A 21,213-nucleotide genomic window follows, 5' to 3' on the forward strand; every position below is an offset into this window, starting at 1 on the left:
CGTGCTTTACAGAAGAAAGAAAGTCGGAGGTTCAAAAAGACTTGAGGATGAGTAAATATTGACTGCATTTACATTTTATCCAAATAAATCCTAGGAATCAAACCCAACATCCTTAGTTTGCTATAACCAGTTAAACTACACAAACCCTAATGAAAAACGCTTATAACGGTCAATTAACAACTCAAAAGAGTCCACTATACTTACAGTTCTCTCCAATCCATTATCTCAGTTCAGAGGTTATATCATCACAGCAGTGAGAAAAGCAGCTTTTTAACTTGTTCATTCCAGAGCCCGGTAAGAGCACTCCATTGCTCCCGGCACATGTGAGAGCGAGGCGGGGCGGGTGCGTAAGGCAGGCTGGAGACAGGGGGCTAGAAGTGTCTGCTGGAAGACAGGGCGATGTAATCACTGTCACTATCATCAGGGGTCCATTTCATGCAAATTCCCAGACAAGTAACTGGATACAGGTGCGACAAGATGAGCGGGCTAGAAGCAGATGTCAGAAATGCTCTTTATGACCCTCAAAAGTTTTCTGCAGAAGGAACAGGTACGTGGCGCACCTGCAGAGAAGCATTTTCTGCCAAACTCTACTTCCACGGAGCGAGTCGCCAGCGATCGACTTCCCAAAGCTTAGCACATCCGTTCACCTGTCGGAAAAGTTTGTAACCCAAAACTGTGATCAACTTTTCTACTTCATTCCAAGGTAGCCCTCACTTCACCTCTGCATCGAGGCTGGGCGGGGGCACGTTGTCCTTATCTGCTGCACTCCTTCCCTCCACTCTTTTGCGCTCCTCTCTGCCACTCTCCCAATGACAGAACTCCCAGGGAAGGCAGTGGAAAAGGAAAATCCCCTTGGATGAGGAAAAAAAGAATAGATTCCTGCTTCTGCTGTTGCTGGGAAACCCTGGCAGAAGTCCAACGGTCCTCTGCGTCTACGCTCCGCGTCTCTCTCAATCTGGTGAGTCGCTCTCACCTTCTCCCTCTCGCTTTGCTGCACTCACTCTCTCCCTCTCCTCTCCTCAGCCCAGCCCACTTTCCATTCCCCTCCCAGACACAGTGTCAGTACACAGCTGCTGTGCAAAGCGCAACTGATAGGCAGCATGCTCCACACAAACCTGTCTGCACACACACATTCTCTCTTTCAATCACACGAACACACTTCGCTGACGTGCAAAGCATGCACTTTCACACACACTGGCATGAATTCTTCATGAGTGCAGAGGAGCCCCCTTTCCTCATTCTGCTGGACTTCAAAGAGACTGAGTTAGTGTGTGTGAAACAGAAGCAAGGAAACAGTATAATAAGTGTCTTCCTGCTCTGACACACGTATCAATCCGTTTCCTATTAATCAATCCGTTTCCTATTAATAACATTACAAAAAGAGACCAAAGAGTTTAGATTAAACTTACAACAGATGATACCGTGAAAATAGAGTGATCATTTAAAAAAGGATAGGTCACCAAAAAATAATTTCAAATCTGTAATCTTTGTCTATACAATGAAAATATGTTTTGGCCATGCAATGAAAGTCAAAGGGGTCAAAAAATAATAATTTATATATTTGTGTTCCATACAGGTCATACAGATTTGGAATGACATGAAGGTGAGCAAATTGCCGTTTTTTATTTTGGATGAACTGTTCCTTTTAGGAAGGTGATTAGCAGAATACAAATAAGGGCTGGTTGGATGGATGGCAGCACTGATGGATAAATCAATGAAGTAAGATAAAATAAACAAAGACAGCATGCGGGCTGAAGGAACAGGTGAGCTCCGTGATGTTAATTAGGACATTAGCCCGCAAGCAAAGCTACAGACCTGCACTGCTTTCACTAATAGTCAGAAAACAATGCTGTTAACTATTAACCATGCAGACCCTGCCTTTAGGTGCTTTGGGAAAAGAAGTGTGCCAATTAACATGTAATATTTATGTGTGTGTGTTTGGGATGATGAATGAACGAAGAGGGATGTTCTATTCCAACAGAAAGTATGACATATAGCCTTGCAGGACTTAGTCTGATAGCTTTGCTCAATAGTAGATTCACCTGCTCTGAGTCGCCATTCCCTCAACAATATGTAATATGGCCATTGGTCAAGCTGACAATGCAATAAGCTCAGGGAGTTCTGTGGTTTGTGGGTTGGTGACTGTTTATTTTGGTGTTTCTCTAAACTCTCATTTCTCCAAAACATGTTGAACTTTCCAGTTTTTGTGAGTTTTAAAAAGAACTCAATATCCAGCATGTTTTGTCCACAAAAACAAAGATGTGACAAAATTATTTAGTCCGCAGCAGGCCCTTTTAAATTTTACTTCTATAATTTTATTTATTTGTAAGTGAAAGAAATTGGATATTCAGGAGGAAAAAGAAGATATGATTTATTATAATTTTTTTATTCAGTAAATGGTTTGATTGATAAAAGTGGGTGCTGCCTACCAAAATCAAGAATGAAAGCTAATGTGCTAAAACAACAACAAACTTTAATAGCTATTTCAAATGTAATAAGCACCAATAGATTGTTCACATAAGACCAAATAGCCTACTGTTTAAAAGTTTGGGGGTGGTAAGATTTTTGAATGTCTTTAAAAGCATTTATTCAAAAATATAATAAAAACAGTAGTAGTAATGTGAAACACTTTTGATCAATTTAATGTGTCCTTGCTGTATAAAAGTATTAATTTCTTAAAAACACAAAATCTTATTTACCCCAAAATACTGAACACTAGTGTACATGTATTAAGATAGTTAAAAAAAAAGTCTGATTTCATGCTGACAACTGGCTTCTTGCCCGATGTACGTCAAGCAAGAGTCAACTTTGCCACCCGGTCATTAGCTAAGACAGCCTTTAGGTTATTTAAGGGCAATTTGTCACCAATCTCCTTAATCCACTTGCAGACCATGTCTTGAAGCTCATTATGTGACTAAACATCCAACATGTCTTTATTTTCCCCCACTTCTTTCCTCCCCTTATTCTCTTGAGCAGTCAACTGTTCAGGAAAATCAGCCAAACCATGGCAGCAGATAAATCTAAAATGCTGACCATTAAAAAAATCAGGTGTTCTCACTTGTGTCAGACATTTCTGCAGCTGAAAATATAGAATAGGCAAGTCTAGAAAGTCTTTGACCCAAAATATTGTTGACCCTAAATATGGCTTTTTTTTTTTTTTTTTTTTTTTTTTTAAAGGACTTTGGACTCTAGCAGCTTAAAATCTCAGGATGGAATATAAAAAGCTATTTCTCTAAAAGAAAATCTTCTCACAGAGTTTCTTTCATTTCAAACTACATAACTCATATAACCTTCAAAACCTCAAGTCATTTTAAGTCAAGACTTTGTTGAGCCAGCATTAAAGTTTGCTTTACAGTCTTGCAATGAAGTCATGTTATATATCTGACAACTGCAAAGTTTTAAAAAATATTCTTGATCATTTCACTGAAACTACTGGAAAAATGGAAGGGCGATGCATTATAATTCACCTCAAAATAGCTCAGTCTGAGCATTTTCCAATTAATTATATTTTAAATATGTATACCAAAATCCCACACTGAATCAATAAGAAGCCAGTGGACATTGAAATATTTTTCAAGTGACTTCTAATGGGAATTTTCATTTTGAGATTACAAAAAAAAAAAAAAAAACTTTTATTCATTCATTGTTAGTTCATTAACTAATTTAACAAATGAGCCATTATTAAAGCTGACCAAATATGCATCTGCTAGAACAGGTAAACTAGAAAACAAATCTCAATCAACAGATAATTAATACAGTATGGATATACTGTACTGTGCATTCCTTATCATGTTTCCTAACTGTATTAATTATTTGGGAGATGCATAAACAGCATGCACATGGTATCTCTATGTCCGGCAGTCTGCAATGTACAATATGTTGGTGGCATTCTTATTTAACATAACACTCTTTTCGTGGATGATCAGTGTTTGGTATTCTTTCACAATGCATTTGTGACTGAACAAGGCTAATCCGCTATGCTGTTTCTTTCCTATAAATCTCAGCGAATATATTCAACCTCTTAAATTATGAAAACACAGTCATCCTCCTCAGTCATAGCTTGTAGGGTTTCTTTCATTCCAACTATATTCCCTTGGTAAGAATCAGCATGAAGCCACTGATTCATATATGAGCCACCATTGAGAGGCTTCAACGCCTATGGCTAGAAAAAGATCAGCTTAAAGGGCACCGTGGCTCAATAATTGCTGTGAAATCTAAATGGTGTACCCAAGCTGCCATGTTCTCACTCATTCAGCTCTTTGTCTTAATGTTGTATGGCAGCTGCTTTGAGCTCCTGTCAATATTGACTTGGGTATTTGTGAATTGTGCACCACAACCTTGCACTGAGGGACATGGGAACTTTTGTCATGTAGTTCCAGGGGGCTTTGCTTCCACAAATGATGGGTCAGCTCTTTAACAGCATGCTAGCACATCTGAGTTTGTTAGTGACTGTTAACACACACTCAGCCTTGCAGAACACATTCAGTTTCTGTTGCTGAATAGAACAAAGAGAAAGTAGAAGCCACTAGGAACCCGATTCCAAACAAACAATCCCGTTCAATATTTTTGGCCAACAACAGGTTGAGCAGTTGTCGGAGGCATCAGGAACTACCGGGGCTCAGCTGCTTCAAGGACATGGCAGCTCTAATGATCGAAATCCCAAATCTCCCCCGTTTCCCCCTTAGATATAATATAGAGAAGGGGGAAGCTCAGGCAGTGGGGTGGAGGCACAACCCCCTTCATTTTCAAAGGAATAGTGCCCGACTGGAAAACATCAAATAGTCCAGCTCAGAGACTCAAGGATCGGCTCTGTCAATATCTGCCTGCCATGTGTCCTTTATTGTTTTTCCTCCCCTCTTTCTCTACAATTTTGATTGACAATGAATCTTCGTCTACTATATGCATAAAAAAAACCTCTCGAAACGAGGTTAAAATGCAAAAGTAGGTGGTTAAAAATGAAAAGCAGGTAATCTCCAGTGATCTTATTAGTATTCGTCTATGATAGCACAGAGTGTGAAATGAGAGAGGCAGGATTAAGGGGATACCTAAAAAGCAAAGAGTGCATAAAAATTGGAAGGACAGAAAGACAAGGAGAGCAAGAAAAAAATAATTTTAAATAATGCCGATAGTCCACGCAAAAGTACTGCCCCTAATGTCATTCTAAACCTGACTTCGTCAAATCAAAATAAAGACATTTAAAAAAATTCAGTTCTTTAATGAAAGTAGTTTTTCTGGCCTATTGACTTTCATTGTATGGACAAAAACAGTTTAATAATTCTTTAAATACCTTTTTATATTCTACAGAAGTAAGAAAGTCATACAGGTTAGGAATGACATGGGGTGTGTAAAGTTTGACAAACTTTTTTTTTTATCGCGGTAACAATTTAAGATATAGTCTTCAAGCTATACTCACATGTACAAATTTCGGCAACTAAAACAGAAGTTCATCTTTTTTTAATTATAAACTTAACATTAACATAAATTAATTTTTATTTAAGGGGGTCATATGATGCAATTAAAATTTTTCCTTTCTTTTTTGGAGTGTTACAAGCTCTTGATGCACATAGAAGATCTGTAAAGTTGCAAAGACTAAAATCTCAAATCCAAAGAGATATCCTATATGAAAGTTAAGACTTGTCCACGCCCTCCTAAAACGCCTCGTTTAAACATGCCCCCACATGTCTAAGTCACTGTGTGGGAAGATTTGCATAACACCGCCCAAATGTTCACTCAAAAAAAAAAGCATAACTTTTATTCTCGCTCTAATGTTGTTTTTTCCCACCATGTTGATGTGAGTTTTTCTACACCAGACTGTGTTGACTCACCTGGTTGTTGCCTACATTTAATTCTGAGGAATAAAATTACATATTTATCTGACTAGAACTGTGAAGTAAGATGTACAGGGGCTCTTGGGATGAAATTTCTTGTGTAAGAACACGTGTTTACCTCTCTTCCTCTGAGGAAGGTTGAGGTGGTCTAGGGCTGCTGGGCGGAGAAGTCCCAACCGTGTTCCAGCCCCTCATGCCGGGGGTGTCACTTTTGTATTCCACAGATGCTGGAGCCAGAGTGGCACTCCCAGGCTGATGGCTTCTAGTGGAAAGCGGTCCTGTGGACCGTCGCTTTCGCTGGATAGGACTTTTTGAGGGCCAGCTCCCTCTGGGGAAGAGCGGTGTACACCGCATTACACGGTGCCCGTCTCTCCTCAGTGCCCTCAGGAGATTGTTCTGCCAACCCTGCCGGTGTTCCAGGGCGCAGCGGTCTCCGGCGAGCACTTCTTTCAGTTACCGCCCAGAAACGTAGCGGTGCTAAGAGGCTCGGTACCTCTACGGAGATCTCTAGATCAGCTAGTTCGGTCCTACAGCTGGTACTTCACTGTTCCGAGGAAGGATGAGGTGTTGTGTCCTTTTTTTAAATATGTGCTTTTTGAAGTTCAGCATGCTTGCACAGGCCAAGTCCGAGGACTGGTGTATAACGATCTATCAGAAAGATGCACTTATCTTCATCCTTCTTCATCTGAAGTTCCTGAGGTTTGCTTCTGGGGGCAAAAGCCTACCAATACGGCTCTTCCTCTGGCCTTGCACTCTCACCCCACAGTTTCATGACTCAACCACATTGACAATTGGTTGATATTAGCTCAATCAGAGTGGATGACTGTTTTCGGCATCGAGGTGTCGTTCTGGCTCACATGAAAGAGCTGGGGTTAAGACTTAATGCAAAGAAATGTGTGCTTTCTCCAGTACAGAGAATCACTTATCTGGGCGTGGTGTGGGATTCGACCACGATGCAGGCACGTATGTCACCTGCTCGGATCGAGTCGATCCTCACTGCAGTCGCGAGAGTTAGAGAAGGCCGGTCACTCACTGTCAAGCAGTCTCGGAGATTGCTGGGTCTAATGGCAGCTGCATCCAACGTGAATGCTATTGGCCTGCTGTACATGAGACCCCTACAGTGGTGGCTCAAGATCAAGGGGTTCTCCCCGAGGGGAGACCCACTTCGCATGCTAAAGGTCATAGCTGGTTGTTGGCCAAGGAAGTTGTAGGTGTGGTCTCTGAGGAGACCAATCCAGAGCTCCCTCAATGAGGAAACTGTATGCCTTGAAGTGGAAGCTTTCACTTCTTGGTGTGGAGACCGCCAGCTCGACCCAGTTAACTGCCCGGTTGGTACAGTGCTGGAGTTCCTGCAGGCTCTCCGCAGGCTCTCCGCAGGGTTGACCCACTCCACCCTGAAGGTCTACATGGCGTCCATTGCGGCCTAGTGCGCCCCTCTCGGTGGTCAGTCAGTGGGCAGAAACCCTCTGGTTACGTGTTTCCTCCATGGTGCGCTGAGGCTGAGGCCTCCGGCCAGAAGAAGCTTATGCTTAGCGGTGATCAGGATGCTATCCTAAGCCTCGAGTCCTCTGATCTCCCCTCTCTTGGGGGTCAAGACTCACTCCTTATGAAGTTGGCCATTGGACAGGTTGTCCCCGATTACTGTCAGGCTCCTGTTCCCTTCTCTTGCTTTAGCTGTGCTCTTCCACACTAGGCAGAGATTTGAAAGTCTGGCGGCGTGGGAATTCTCGTTCCCAAAGCGCCCTCGACGCAGCTCAAGTTCCTGAAGAGGAACGTCTAAGGTTACGTATGTAACCCTGGTTCCTCGAAGGAACAAGATGCTGCATCGCAGTGCCACCCTTCCGGCATCTCTGGCTAGCGCTTGCTTCATCCATTCAGGCTTGCTGCCGGCTTCGCTGCTCATGCTTTTATGCTTCCTGGTCTCTGATGCCACCTGCCTATGACGTCTCGCCCATCCATTGGACTGATTACACACGTTATTCAGAGAAGTCACACTGGAGGCATTCCTCAAAGCATCCTCAACGCAGCGTCTCGTTCCTTCGAGGAACCAGGGTTACATACGTAACCTTATACGTTTCCTGTCCACATAAATCAGACCCGACTCATCATGTGATTTGAAAATGTAATCAAAAACCGCCTTTATAAGCAGTCTTCATCTTCTGTGGGTTACATGATTTAAAACAGTTACTTTAAATATAATGAAGCTCAGTGTTTGTAAAAGTACAGGAAGGTTATTGTTAACAAAAATTATTGTTATTATTATTATTACATTTTTATTTAACATGGACATCACAATTACATTGGACAAACCATATGCACTTGCTTAAGTGTTTTAGCACGCAAGCTAATTTTCAACACCAGTCCACAGGAGATTTTTCAGAGAAGAGAAAAAAACAATGCTAATAATAATAATAAATAACAATAACAATGTTACAATAAAAGTAATAATAATGATACTAATTAAGAAAAAAATACAGAAGCTATAAAGCAAAGACAACATAATCAGACAATATCGCAATAGTAATATGATGTAAAGTACTATTCATGTGAGCACTGTTGTTTGTTTTTTAACCATTGTTTAAGTCCTCTGTTAAAAGTATTACCATTGGTCTCTAGTTTTAAATTAGTTGGTAAGACATTCCAAAGTTTTGGCCACTTTACAGAGAAAGCAGATTGGCCAAAAGAGGTCTTATACTTTGGGACAAGACAGCAGTCACCACTAATAGTGGCTCGTGTGTTTGCCCTATGAGAGTTCTGACGCCTACTGACCAATTCAGAAAACAGTGGTGAAACATGATACATTAGACATTTAAAAACCAATCTGAGATAATTAAAATCAATGAAACTATCAAAGCTAAGAAGGTTTCTGGTCCATAACTTTTATTGCCTGTTTATATATTGAAATAATAGGCTTTATTTTACTTGGAGAGATTTGGGACCATGATGTGACACAATATGATAAATGTGAAAAAATCATTGCATGCATGTAAAGTTTTGCAGTTTGACATGACAAATCTCTTCTAATAACACAAAAACAATTAAGGTTTGTGTGACGAGTGGGGCGGGGCCGAGAGCCGTGGGAACAGGAGCGAGGCCGGTGGAGTGATTGGAAATGAGCGACACCTGCTCGAACCACCGGTCTCGAGTCCCATGGAGGAGATGGAATGATATAAAACAGGAGCGACGACAGTGACGGACGAGAGAGGACCAGGCCTGGATTTTAGTTAGTGTTCTGATTTTGTTTGTGCGTGGCAGTCGACCGTGAGGGGCTGTCGCGCTGTTTTGTGTTTATTTTGTAATTAAAGTTTCTGTTTGATTGTCCGCCGGTTCCCGCCTCCTTCTTCCCAATAATTATGGGAGTCTATATATCGTTACAGTTTGGTTTGACCTTCTTACAGATGTACTCAATGTGACTGTCAAATTTTAAATTATTATCTAAAATAATCCCTAGATACTTGACTTCATTCACTTTCTTAATTACTTCATTTTTGATCTGCACCTCAAATACATCCCTTGTAGGCCTATTTCTTATGCATAAGCACATGGAAACTGTTTTTTAGCATTAAGAGTTAAATGAGACAACTCAATCCATTTAGAGATGTTATGTAATGTCTGAGTCAAATTCATAACATTATATTCATAATTCCTCTACTGTTACACTTTAAGGGGTGACTTGGGAAAAAAAACAGCAATGCTGCATTTGTTACCAGCATTTTCTCTTTCTTTTCCTTTTTCACTCACTCTCACAAACTTTGTGTTGAGATGCTTCCACTGTTGCTTCACCTGAAGTCTCTCTCTCTCTCTCTCTCTCTCTCTCTCTTTATCTCTCTGACTCTGTCAGCTGTTTCCTGAGTGTCAGAGTTCCACACACTCACAGACTGATGTTTAATTACCACTTAGACAGCATTGCCTATACATGCCTATACATACAAACACACTCACACACACATCTATTCAAGTACAGCGCTGACAGGCAGCATTGCACCTGAGAATACTTTCTCTGTAAATAGCATTTTAAACAGACTTCATGTCATGAGCTACTTACTGCATGGAAACGAGGGATGAGGAAGGAGTGAGAGAGCAAGACAAAACAAGGCTGGAGGAACAAGGCTGACAGAGAGTGATTGTGGAGAGAAATGAACAAATGAGAAACAAAAATAGAGTGATGCGGGGAAAAAAGGAGAAAATGTGAGCCTTTTCTCATCAGACTTTTACAATTATTTATTCAACTCTATCTTTCTGCGAACAAACTAGGTCACAGGCTGTAACTTTGGCCCAGAATTGTCAACACAGACTCCCAGACCAGAGACATGACTATGCCCAACAAAAACAAAACACACTCAACCTGAGAAACAAAAGCCGACACACGACCCAAACACTGATGCACTATACAATAAGTCCTCATCAGAAACATGATGAGAGATAAGAATGAAGTGCCTAGATGCATTCATAAAAGTAACTGCCTACATAATAGATATTGATCTCCTAGAGAATGTTTTTGTTCTAACAGTGGTGGACAGCACACACAAAAAAACAAAAAACAAAAAAAACATGCTAATTGCAAATAATCACATGCAACTAACCATATAATCAAGCAAAGTAGTAAATAAATGGGCTCATCAATTTTTTTAAAAAGGAGAAAACCCTTCTTATAACTTTTGCTATATACAAGGCCACTCAGTTGCATTTTTAATTCAAAATTTTTTACATGTTTGGGTGTAAATTCATCTGTAACCTGGAAGATGATTTAGTAGCCACATTAAATAAAAGATAAAAAAAAACTTGTATTGTTGATTCATAGTTTATAGTAATGTTAAATACAATGTTTACTACTACACACAATCCATATAAAACAGAAATCCTCTTACATGCAAACCACTGGTCTTGTGATACACAACCAGGGTTCAAATCCTAAAAACCTAGTACGCAATGTAACTACAGAAGAGTCAATTTTTAAATAGGAAAAATATAGAAACTATTTGGTCATTTTTGAGGCAGATGATAAAGGTCTAATCAGATTCAATGATCTATGCTAAGCTAAGCTAAAAGTGCTATCGCCAGACCCAGAGATTGGCTGAACGGATTCGAAAACGGTAAAACTGAATTGTTTAACTCTAGGGGAGTTGGAAAATGAGCCTATTTTCAAAAATGTGGAGTGTTCCCTTAAGCGTAACCAGACCACTAATCCTGTCCCTAACCATAACCATATCCCACCTCAATAGCAGCAAAAGTGATTTGCAATACAACATTTACACCATAATATTATGGCACAATATTTGTACCAAACAATTTACTATTTTAACATAAGTACATGGTAGTTAAAGACACCAAATACAAAGACTCTTTTGAAACAAACAAGCAAATGTACTCATGTGAAACATTATCTTTAGAGACAAAAACATTATAATAATTGTGATTAAAATAATCAAATTACAAAAAAAAAATAATGATAATTTGGCAGTATCACTTATAAAAAGAGGATGTTTTACAGTTACAAAACATCATATATACATATATATACACTGTATATATATATATATATATATATATATATATACGTTGTGTGTATATATATATGATTTCCTATATAAAGAAAGAAAGAAACAATATATATATATTGTTTTCCAAAGCAAATGTATTTGAACTGCAGCATCACTAAAATCCTGTTTTATCGACAACATATAAGTTTGGAAAAATTAATAATAGCAACCATTTTCAATTTCACTGACAGTACAGCCTAATGCAGATTGATAAAAAAAAAACAGTGAGAATACAAAAAGAGGAGACTAGCAGTAAACAATGTCAGTTTATATTACTGAAGCTTTGTATTTATGCGGCTATGCTGCAGTAAATATAAGCTTTTGCCTTTAGGAAGTTCTGCAGGTTATAACTTTTCCTAACCGTGATAAGCTGAACACATTTCTACAAAGTGCATATACTATCACACAAAGAGAGGGAGAGGTTATTGTAAACCTAAAAGCTTTTGTTAAAAGCAGGTAACAGAAGTTGTTAAAAGCAGAAATGCGTGTTCAGCCACATCAGTTACATGATGTATTCCCGACCCCTTCATTCATTACAAGCACTTTCATTCAGCGCAAACAGGTGTCGGCTCTGTTGTTCCCTGACGATTATGCATTTCAGCACAGCAGTCAGCAGGACAATTATGTGGTGCATGACTCCAGCAGATAATACACACTCAGCGTGCCGATGAAAGCCCATGGAACAGTACATGAGAGAAGCTCTCATCCACAGGGCGACATCAAAGCCGGGTAGAGACGGTCCCCATCTACGGGAATAGAGAAGCCACTCTGCTTTTATCTGTAAATCTTTAAAGGCAGGATTACTGCTGGCCTTCAGTCATAAAAACCCACTTGTTCCTGGTACTTGCTTTTTGCACACCTCTGCACAATTCAGCATCATACATGATGTGAAGTATATCACACACAATACATGACACATATATGTTTGCTATAAAACATAACACTGATCTGCTATATTCAGTCGTGATCCTAAAGGTCACAAGGCTGCTGATTGCAGGAGAAGTGTAAATATACCGCTATCACCAGAACTGCTCACCAGAGTGCTCACCTCTTCACTCAAGGTTATGCTGTGCTATTTCAGAAAATAAAGAACAACTTTATAACCGAAACCTCCCAGGCAAATCTGTGGGTGAGAATGTGTGTGTATGTGTGTGTGTGTGTGTGTGTGTGTGTGTGTGTGTATCTGTTCTTACACTCCCTCTGGCGTGTTTACTAGACTGCCACTTTCAAACAGATGAGAGGAAGGTAACCTGTCACAACAACAATCCTTGATCTGTATCTGTAAGGGAAACAACTGGGGTTAAAGGTCACAGAAACCACAGTATGCCTCCAGAGTTTCATGCTGAATTGAAAAACCTTCATTCACACAGACGCAAGGCTTGGATGTATGGAATTACATTTGGCTCAATAAAAATGAACGTAACTTTATAAAACTGAACGTAACTTTTTCAGAAACTATCAAAAATATGCCATTATTCAATTCAATTCAATTCAAGTTTATTTGTATAGCGCTTTTTACAATACAAATCATTAGGCCTACATAGCAACTTTACAGAAAATTACGTTTCTACAATATTTAGTAGTAGCTTATAAGTGGTGACTGTCAGTCTGTGTGCGTATGACAGGATTTTTCAGAAAAATTAATACAAGACGTAGTCAGCCAGACGATGAACATTACAAAAGAAGAAAAACACAATGAAAAAAATGCTTAAAATAAATGTCTTTCACTTTGTCTGTGAAAAAGAATTTTTGAGGTAGTGACCAGATTTAATCACTGCGAGAGCTTTCCAATATGCGACTGAGTTAATTTTTTTAATTTTCATTGTGTTTTTCTTCTTTTGTAATGGCATATTTTTGAAAGTTTCTGAAAAAGTTACGTTCAGTTTTATAAAGTTTCATTCATTTTTATTGAACCAAATGTAATTCCATATGGATGTCTCAATAGGAGTGCAATAGAAATATATGAAGCTCTGACTGGGTCATTCTCAAAAAATGTTGACTTTCCAAGTAAAGTAATAACTAATGAATTAATAACTTTGTCAAAATAGTGGGAAAATTTTAATGACAGATAGAATGAAAGACAGGAGAACAGATAGAACGACAGGCCAGTAGCATGATGGATAGACCGATAGAGAGACATATAGATGGATGGATGAATGGATGGATGGATGGATGGACGGAAGAAAGAAAGAAAGAAAGAAAGAAAGAAAGATCCCATCCGGTCATTCCCCCTCAACATGCCAACCAAGTTGACAAATGGGGAATTTTATCTTTTTACTTTTAACTCAATCTCCTTAACATCCATAAAATATTTTCACATTTTATTGTGTGTACAGTTAATTTACATATCATCTATGATGCCATTCTGCTGTAAGTACAAACAATTGGAAGGCTAATACTAAGGAAAGGAAATATTCTGATTAATTTTTAACAAAACATGCCTTCCATAGAGAAAGAAAAGCCACAGGGGGTCCTAAATTATATGTTTCTGATCACCTCTCCACCTCCTCTCTCATAATTATTTTCTTTCACACTTTCTTTCACAACTGTGCAACCATGGCAACTTGCTTTTAAAGACCATGTGCGAGGTTTGAGCTCCAGGTGGAAGTCAAGGCCAGGGAAAGGACATGAGCCCAACATCTGACATTTGAGCTGCTCTGACTCGTATAATTGAGGAAAGCATGAAAACATTTTGCCATGAATATGGATATTTTGCCACAGGCAGTCTAAGCAATATTCAAAATGTCTATTTGTCAGTCATGCCTCATTTACATAATATTACATTCTTTCATTCGCAGGATTTTGGACTGACTGGGTGTACACAGAAATCCATGCCAAAAGCTTCCCTTATGCCCCACCTTATTTATCAACCACTGTGTGCACTGGGTATCAAAAAGAAAGATGTGCTTTAGCTGACAGTGCATACTAATTTGCTAGATTCATATGGAAAAAGATTAGCGCTAATACCTAATGATGCACGTAGAAGCACAGGTCACACAGTGATCAGTGTCTAAAATCAATGGAATGACTAACCCACTGCCTCTTTATAACCTTTTTCAAGGGAAAGTAATGGCCAAGGCAAACCCCCTGGGGTGATGTCTGTCAGTCATTTACAGAAGGTGGTATTGAAGGTGGTGAGATAGAGATGAGGAGCGCTGCTGTCAATAGGCTAATTGTATGCAGTGTCACACAGCAATTAGTGTCTCGCACTTCTGAGCATCTCATTCTATTCCCAGACATTCGGTCACAGACACAAACTGCTGCCTGTGTTTATTAGGTGTGCCACTGTTTTTGATTGTTTCTTTGTCTTTTTGTTGACCAAAATAATGATGACAAATAGAGAGACAAAATTCTGTACATGTATCTTTTTCATCCTCCCTTGTGCACCTGAGAACCTGCCTCAGTTTTTGATCACTACATTAGTGGAAATCAAAAGTATATTAAGCATATTAGAAATATGGGATTCAATTTAACCCTTTTTAATAAACACAGTTTTAGGATTTTGACATTTTTTCTTTCCTAAAAACTTAATGAAAAAGAATATTTGGTAGACACGATTAACTGGTAGAAATTTGTCAACCGGACAGTTGTCTCTACCACGGTTACATGCTCCGGTGATGTTGCTGTGTAATGTGATCATGAAAACGTATCATTTGCACATGTTTCAAGTGTTGCAGTTTAAAAAAAAGTGATTTTAAGCTGTTGAAATGCAATCAGCAGCCAAAGAGAACTCATTTTCACTATATATGCACGTTGTCTGAGACGCCTTTTCTGGGTGCTATCAGAGGCGTGCAAATGAAGATGGTGCTCATAGTTGTTTTTGCCTCTTTATAGGCCTTGAACAGTTAAATAAACAAACTTGTACTGTATGTGTCAAAATGCCCATCTTTGCAAATATCCTCGTAAACACAGTAATTCAGGTCTTAAGTGAAGGCAAACACCTGACAAAGAAAACACGCATGATCTAGGCAGCTCTTAAAGTGACAGCAGTCTAATATTCCTGCTGTCAATCACTCATGTTAATCAAATAACAAAAGAGAGAAAAACTCACTCCTCTTGACTAAATCACTTTTGTAACTTTAATAAGAAGAAATACAGGGGCATCTCAATAAATTTGAATGTCGTGGAAAAGTTCCTTTATTTCAGTAATTCAACTCAAATTTTGAAACTCGTATATTAAGTAAATTCATTGCACACAGACTGGAGTAGTTTAAGTCTTTGGTTATTTTAATTGTGATGATTTTGGCTCACATTTAACAAAAAGTACAACAAATTAGAATAATTCATAAGACCAATAAAAATAAAATATTTTTTTTTTAGTGAATTGTTGGCCTTCTGGAAAGTATGTTCATTTACAGTGTATGTACTCAGTACTTGGTAGGGGCTCCTTTCACTTCAATTATTGCCTCAATTCGGCGTGGCATGGAGGTGAACAGTTTGTGGCACTGCTGAGGTGGTATGGAAGCCCATGTTTCTTTAACAGTGGCCTTCAGCTCATCTGTATGAAAAAATATTTGTTTCTCTTGTTTCTCATTTTCCACTTAACAATACCCCATAGATTCTCTATGGGTTTCAGGTCTGGTGAGTTTGCTGGACAGTCAAGCACATCAACACCATGGTCATTTAACCAACTTTGGGTGCTTTTGGCAGTGTGGGCAGGTGCCAAATCCTGCTTGAAAATGAAATCAGCATCTTCAAAAAGCTGGTCAGCAGAAGGAAGCATGAAGTGCTCCAAAATTCTTGGTAAACGGGTGCTGTGACTTTGGTTTTCAAAAAACACAATGGACCAACACCAGCAGATGACATTGCACCCCAAATCATCACAGACTGTAGAAACTTAACACTGCACTTCAAGCAGCTTGGGCTATGAGCTTCTCCACCCTTTCTCCAGACTCTAGGACCTTGGTTTCCAAATGAAATACAAAACTTGCTCTCATCTGAAAAGAGGACTTTGGACCACTGGGCAACAGTCCAGTTCTTCTTCTCCTTAGCACAGGTAAGACGCCTCTGACATTGTCTGTGGTGCAGCAAATTCCTTGACACATCTATGGGTGCTTTCACACCTGCCTCATTTAGTTCGGTTGAATCGTACCAGAGTTCGTTTCCCCCTTTGGTGCGGTCTGTTTGGGCAGGTGTGAAAGCAGCAATTGCACTCGGGTGCGCACCAAAAGCGGACCAAACAAGCGTACCGAGACCTGCTTGAAGAGGTGGTCTCGGTACGCTTTCAAACGAACTCTGGAGTGGTTAGTTTGTTGTGAGAACGTGATCCGACCTCGAACAGACCCAACTGTAAAAAGTACTGATCATTTTTGGACTAAACCAGCTGCCGTAGTCAGCTGTGCTGTTCATTATGGGATGAGGAAGTGTTTGTTGACAGTTTCCACTTTAGCATGGCAGCTCGTGGACAAACTTGGAGTAGTGAGGAGGTGCGGAGCCTCATAGAAATTTGGTCTGATGACCATGAGCATGTCAGAGTTAAGAAGAATTAATGCACCTTTGATGCACAATTAATCCTCCGCTTGAAGTTACGAGCGATGCCCGCTAGCCATTTGCAGTGCATTAGAATGTTGTTTTCAAGCTGCATCCACGCTTCATTATAGAAATGTATTGTTTGCATATTGTGGTGTACTGTATACAAACAATGTAATAGATTATGGCCAGGGACAAAACCAGCCCACGCAGTCGTCTCTCCATAGTTGTGTTGTCTCCGTGTTGTTTGCTGGCTTTTCCTCTTATGTTGGAATTTTTCCACACGTAAATTCTGACCAATCGAAAAGAAATGTAGGAAATACGTCATGGCCAATGAGTGAGGTTGATGTTGTCATGTGACTGCATTTTGGTTCGTTTCAGCTGGTTCGGACCAAAGCAATCAGTGTGGTGTGAAAAGGAACAAAAAAAGCTACAAAAATGCTACAATGTATAATTGTTTGTCCTTGGTTCGGACCAAATGAACCAAACTAGAGATGTGAAAGCACCCTATGTGTGGTTGCTCTTGATGCCTTGACGCCAGCCTCAGTCCATTCCTTGTGAAGTTCACTCAACTTGGAGTGGTGTTGGTGCAGTGGATAAGACACATGCCTTTGGTGTGAGAGACCCGGGTTCGAATCCACTATGAGACACCAATGTGTCCCTGAGCAAGACACTTAACCCCTAGTTGCTCCAGAGGCATGCGACCTCTGACATATATAGCAATTGTAAGTCGCTTTGGATAAAAGCGTCAGCTAAATGTAAATTCTTGAATCGATTTTGCTTGACAATCCTCATAAGGCTGCGATTCTCTTGGTTGGTTGTGCATCTTTTTCTTCCACACTTTTTCCTTCCACTCAACTTTCTGTCAACATGCTTGGATACAGCACTCTGTGAACAGTCACTCTGTGATTGTGTCGCCTAGTGAACCAAACTGAACCATTTGAAGGCTCAGGAAACCTTTGCAGGTGTTTTGAGTTGATTAGCTGATTGGGATGTCGCCTTATTTTAATTTGTTGAGATAGTGAATTGGTGGGTTTTTGTTAAATGTGAGCCAAAATCATCACAATTACAAGAACCAAATACTTAAACTACTTCAGTCTGTGAGCTGAATTATTGAAATAAATGAACTTTCCATGACATTCTAATTTATTGAGATGCACCTGTATGCATTTAATTTACACAGTGAAGAATATGCATTTCATTACTTTATACAATGTAACATTTCTCATTTATTTGATCCATTGTGTAATTATTTTTTTATTCTTATTTAATTGCTGACTGTTTACTTGTCTTCAGTGAACTTGTTTTTTTTTTTGTGATATTGACACTGGTGACAAGATTTATGAAATTTCTATGGTATCAAAAATTTAAAAAGCAAAAATAACTATATTTTAAGCAAAAATAACTATATGAGTACATTTATCTCATTACCATGAAATTAAATGATCATATCATGATTTAAAATTTTGGGCATATTTAACATTCAGCAACATTGATCCATTAACTAAATTTGAGACATTGGCTATGTGAAGTTATTATAATATAAAGTTTATAATATATATATATATTTTATTTAGATGTTTTTAATATATATATTGTTAATTATATGTGCATAGACAGAATGTATTTTAGTTACACAAAATAATGCATACATACATACATGTACGAGATACATGTTACACTAAAACATCAATCCTCAAGAACAATTTTGGCAAACAATTGGTCTGATACAAAGCGATTTACCATTATCCCTGCGGATACATGGCCAATCCAGCTCTGAGACCTCTGCCATTTGGATTTTGCACTCTCTCTGACTGCTAAGCCTGAGCATTGATCGATGACATTTCAACACATTAGGCTGAACTGCCTTCAACATCGCTGCAGTCTCCATGGGCACTGAGAAAGCATTGCCGTGACGTGACTGCCAGAGGCAATTGAGGATTCTGGGTCCTTGGGACTGAGGGCCTGAGGAGGTGCTAAAGGACCACGACATTGAAACTGGGATCCACAGAGCACGATTAGCTGAACTGACGGCTGTGCACTGTACAAAACACATTGCTAACCGGCTTTTAGGCTTACCTGAGGAAGAATGAAGCTGCTGTGCTGGTTTGGGGTGCTGCTGGGATGGCTGGATGGTCATGGTGACTCGGTTTCTGTCCTGATGAAGAAACCAAAGGTACAGCACTGGTCTGACTGGACCTGGAGGCTGTAGTTGCCAAACTCTCCTTCTCTATAGTTGGACTCTGTTGAGAAATAAATAACAAACAAACGATGTAGTAAATGTTTCCTTAAAGGGATAATTCACCCCATGTTGTTCCAAACCTGTATGACTTACTTTCTTCTATATAAAACATTGGAAGGTATTTTGAAGAATGTTTCAAATGTTTTTGACTATTCAGTAAAAATCATAGAGTTTGAAAACAACACTGACTTTCACTCTAAAGACAAAAAAGACAGAAGCAGAGCATACAGGTTTAGGATAACATGAGGTTGAGTAAATGATGACAGAACTGTGACTTTAAGTATAAACAGAAAAATTGTGTAGAAAATATATGCAACAAATTATAAATGTATAGAAGTGATGATCAAAGCAAATGAACCATCATAACTGAGGACTGGGGGAAAAACATAAACTGGATGGCATAATGAAGAAGACAGCAGTAATCATCTAAGAATTAAATTGGCTCCTCAAGAAAACTTTGACAATTTTTCTGACTCTCTTAACTTAAAGTTTCTCTTTCAGAGAACTTATGGAATATAATGTCAGTTCTTAGGTACATATATCCTTATATCCTTGTATGCTTAGATATATATCCATATCCACTATCTATCCTAAATAGGTTTTTTTTTACAAGACAAAGCAAATCCCAGGATTAATCCTTCACTGTAGAAGAGTGATGAAATGGTACAGTAACAAGTCTAATGACAAAAAATATTTACCTATAATCCTCTGACCTCCCAGTCGATTAAATGTATCTTTGCACTAGTTTCTACTGGATAAACACTGTGGTCATGACACCATTTTGTCTGGAGGAGAGTAGGTTGCTAAAGAGTGTGTCTTACAGCTTTCTTACTACGCTCAGTCTTTTTACTAACAGGATTACAAACACATTCCATAATACTACAATCACAGCCTGCTGTAAAGTAATGAAATCCTGTGGGATACTGGTGTCAAGAAGAAAATGGCTACTCGTGCAGAAGTAATGTGAATTCAGCCAAGCCCATGAACTAAACAGAAAGCCATTTTCTCTTTAGAACACCTTTCATCTACACTTTACTGTATGTATATCTTTTTCATTTAAATGCAGTGGTGTTAGTCTATTGGCTGATGGAAACCAAGAAAAGATCACATACTGACTAAAAAAGCTAGAAATCTGTACTGTTGAGAGAGGCACTCCAGGACGTCCTTGTGGAGTTTAATAAGAAGCTCCAGATCAAATGCACCTGCTATTTGTTAGGTTAGAGCAGCTTTTGAGCTTTCACATAGTTAGAAATGAGTCTTCCTAAAGGTACAGGGACCAAAAAGAAGCGTCATGCCCATTCAAGCCCCTCAGACTTCTAAGCCCAGCACTTTTGTAACACAACTTCAATAAATATTGCATAAGTTGCACCGTCTGTAATTCTTTTTCAAAGTAAAGCACAATGAAAGAGTCATTATCTACCCACACTCAAGTTGCTTGAAACATATATGACTTTAGTCACAGAGTTAAGCACCTGTCAAAGCTGTTTTTTGTTAAATGTATCATTTAAAAAATGGCACAAGTTCGGGTGAGTAAAAAAAAAAAAAAAAAAAAAAAAAAAAAAATTATATATATATATATATATATATATATATACAATATATATATTGTAATGAATTAAACCTTAATAATCATCGAGAAGAAGGAGGTGGGAACCGGCGGACAATCAAAATGAAACTTTAATTACAAAATAAACACAAAACAGCGCATCAGCCCCTCACGGACAACTGATGCGCACAAAATAAAACCAAAACATAAAATAAAGCCCAGGCCTGGTCCTCTCTCGTCCTTCACTGTCGTCGCGCCAGTTTTATATCCTTCCATCTCCTCTGTGGGACTGGGACCGGTGGTGGGTCGCAGGTGTCGCTGATTTCCCAATCACTCCACCGGCCTCGCTCGTGTTCCCACATCCCTCGGCCCATTTATATATAAATGACAGCTTCATGTTTTAAAGTATGGCATATTGGCACTTGTATTTTTTTTTCTATGTATGACTCTATATTTTATCAAATTATATAAAGTCTACCTATCTACATGAACTACCAAAATCTGCTTTTTACCTTTAAATGTACTAATAACCAATATAATACAGGTGGTAAAATAGAAAGTAACATGATGAGAGGCCTGTCATGTCAA

General features: G+C 39.0%; 1 protein-coding gene across 2 annotated transcripts in view; it reads right to left on the bottom strand.

Moving 5' to 3' along the window:
- The window catches only part of LOC132106779 (kinesin-like protein KIF26A), an 84,800-nt gene that overhangs the window by 21,315 nt on the left and 42,272 nt on the right, over window positions 1-21,213 (bottom strand). The window contains exon 4 of one of the 2 annotated variants that reach the window (XM_059512768.1): window positions 18,917-19,080. In XM_059512768.1, coding sequence (XP_059368751.1) covers window positions 18,917-19,080 — 164 coding nt within the window. Of the gene's footprint in view, window positions 1-204; window positions 949-18,916; window positions 19,081-21,213 lie in introns of those variants that run through there. The other variant, XM_059512766.1, reaches the window with a different exon arrangement.

Source organism: Carassius carassius, chromosome 27, assembly GCF_963082965.1.
Source record: "Carassius carassius chromosome 27, fCarCar2.1, whole genome shotgun sequence".
Taxonomy (NCBI): Eukaryota; Metazoa; Chordata; class Actinopteri; order Cypriniformes; family Cyprinidae; genus Carassius; species Carassius carassius.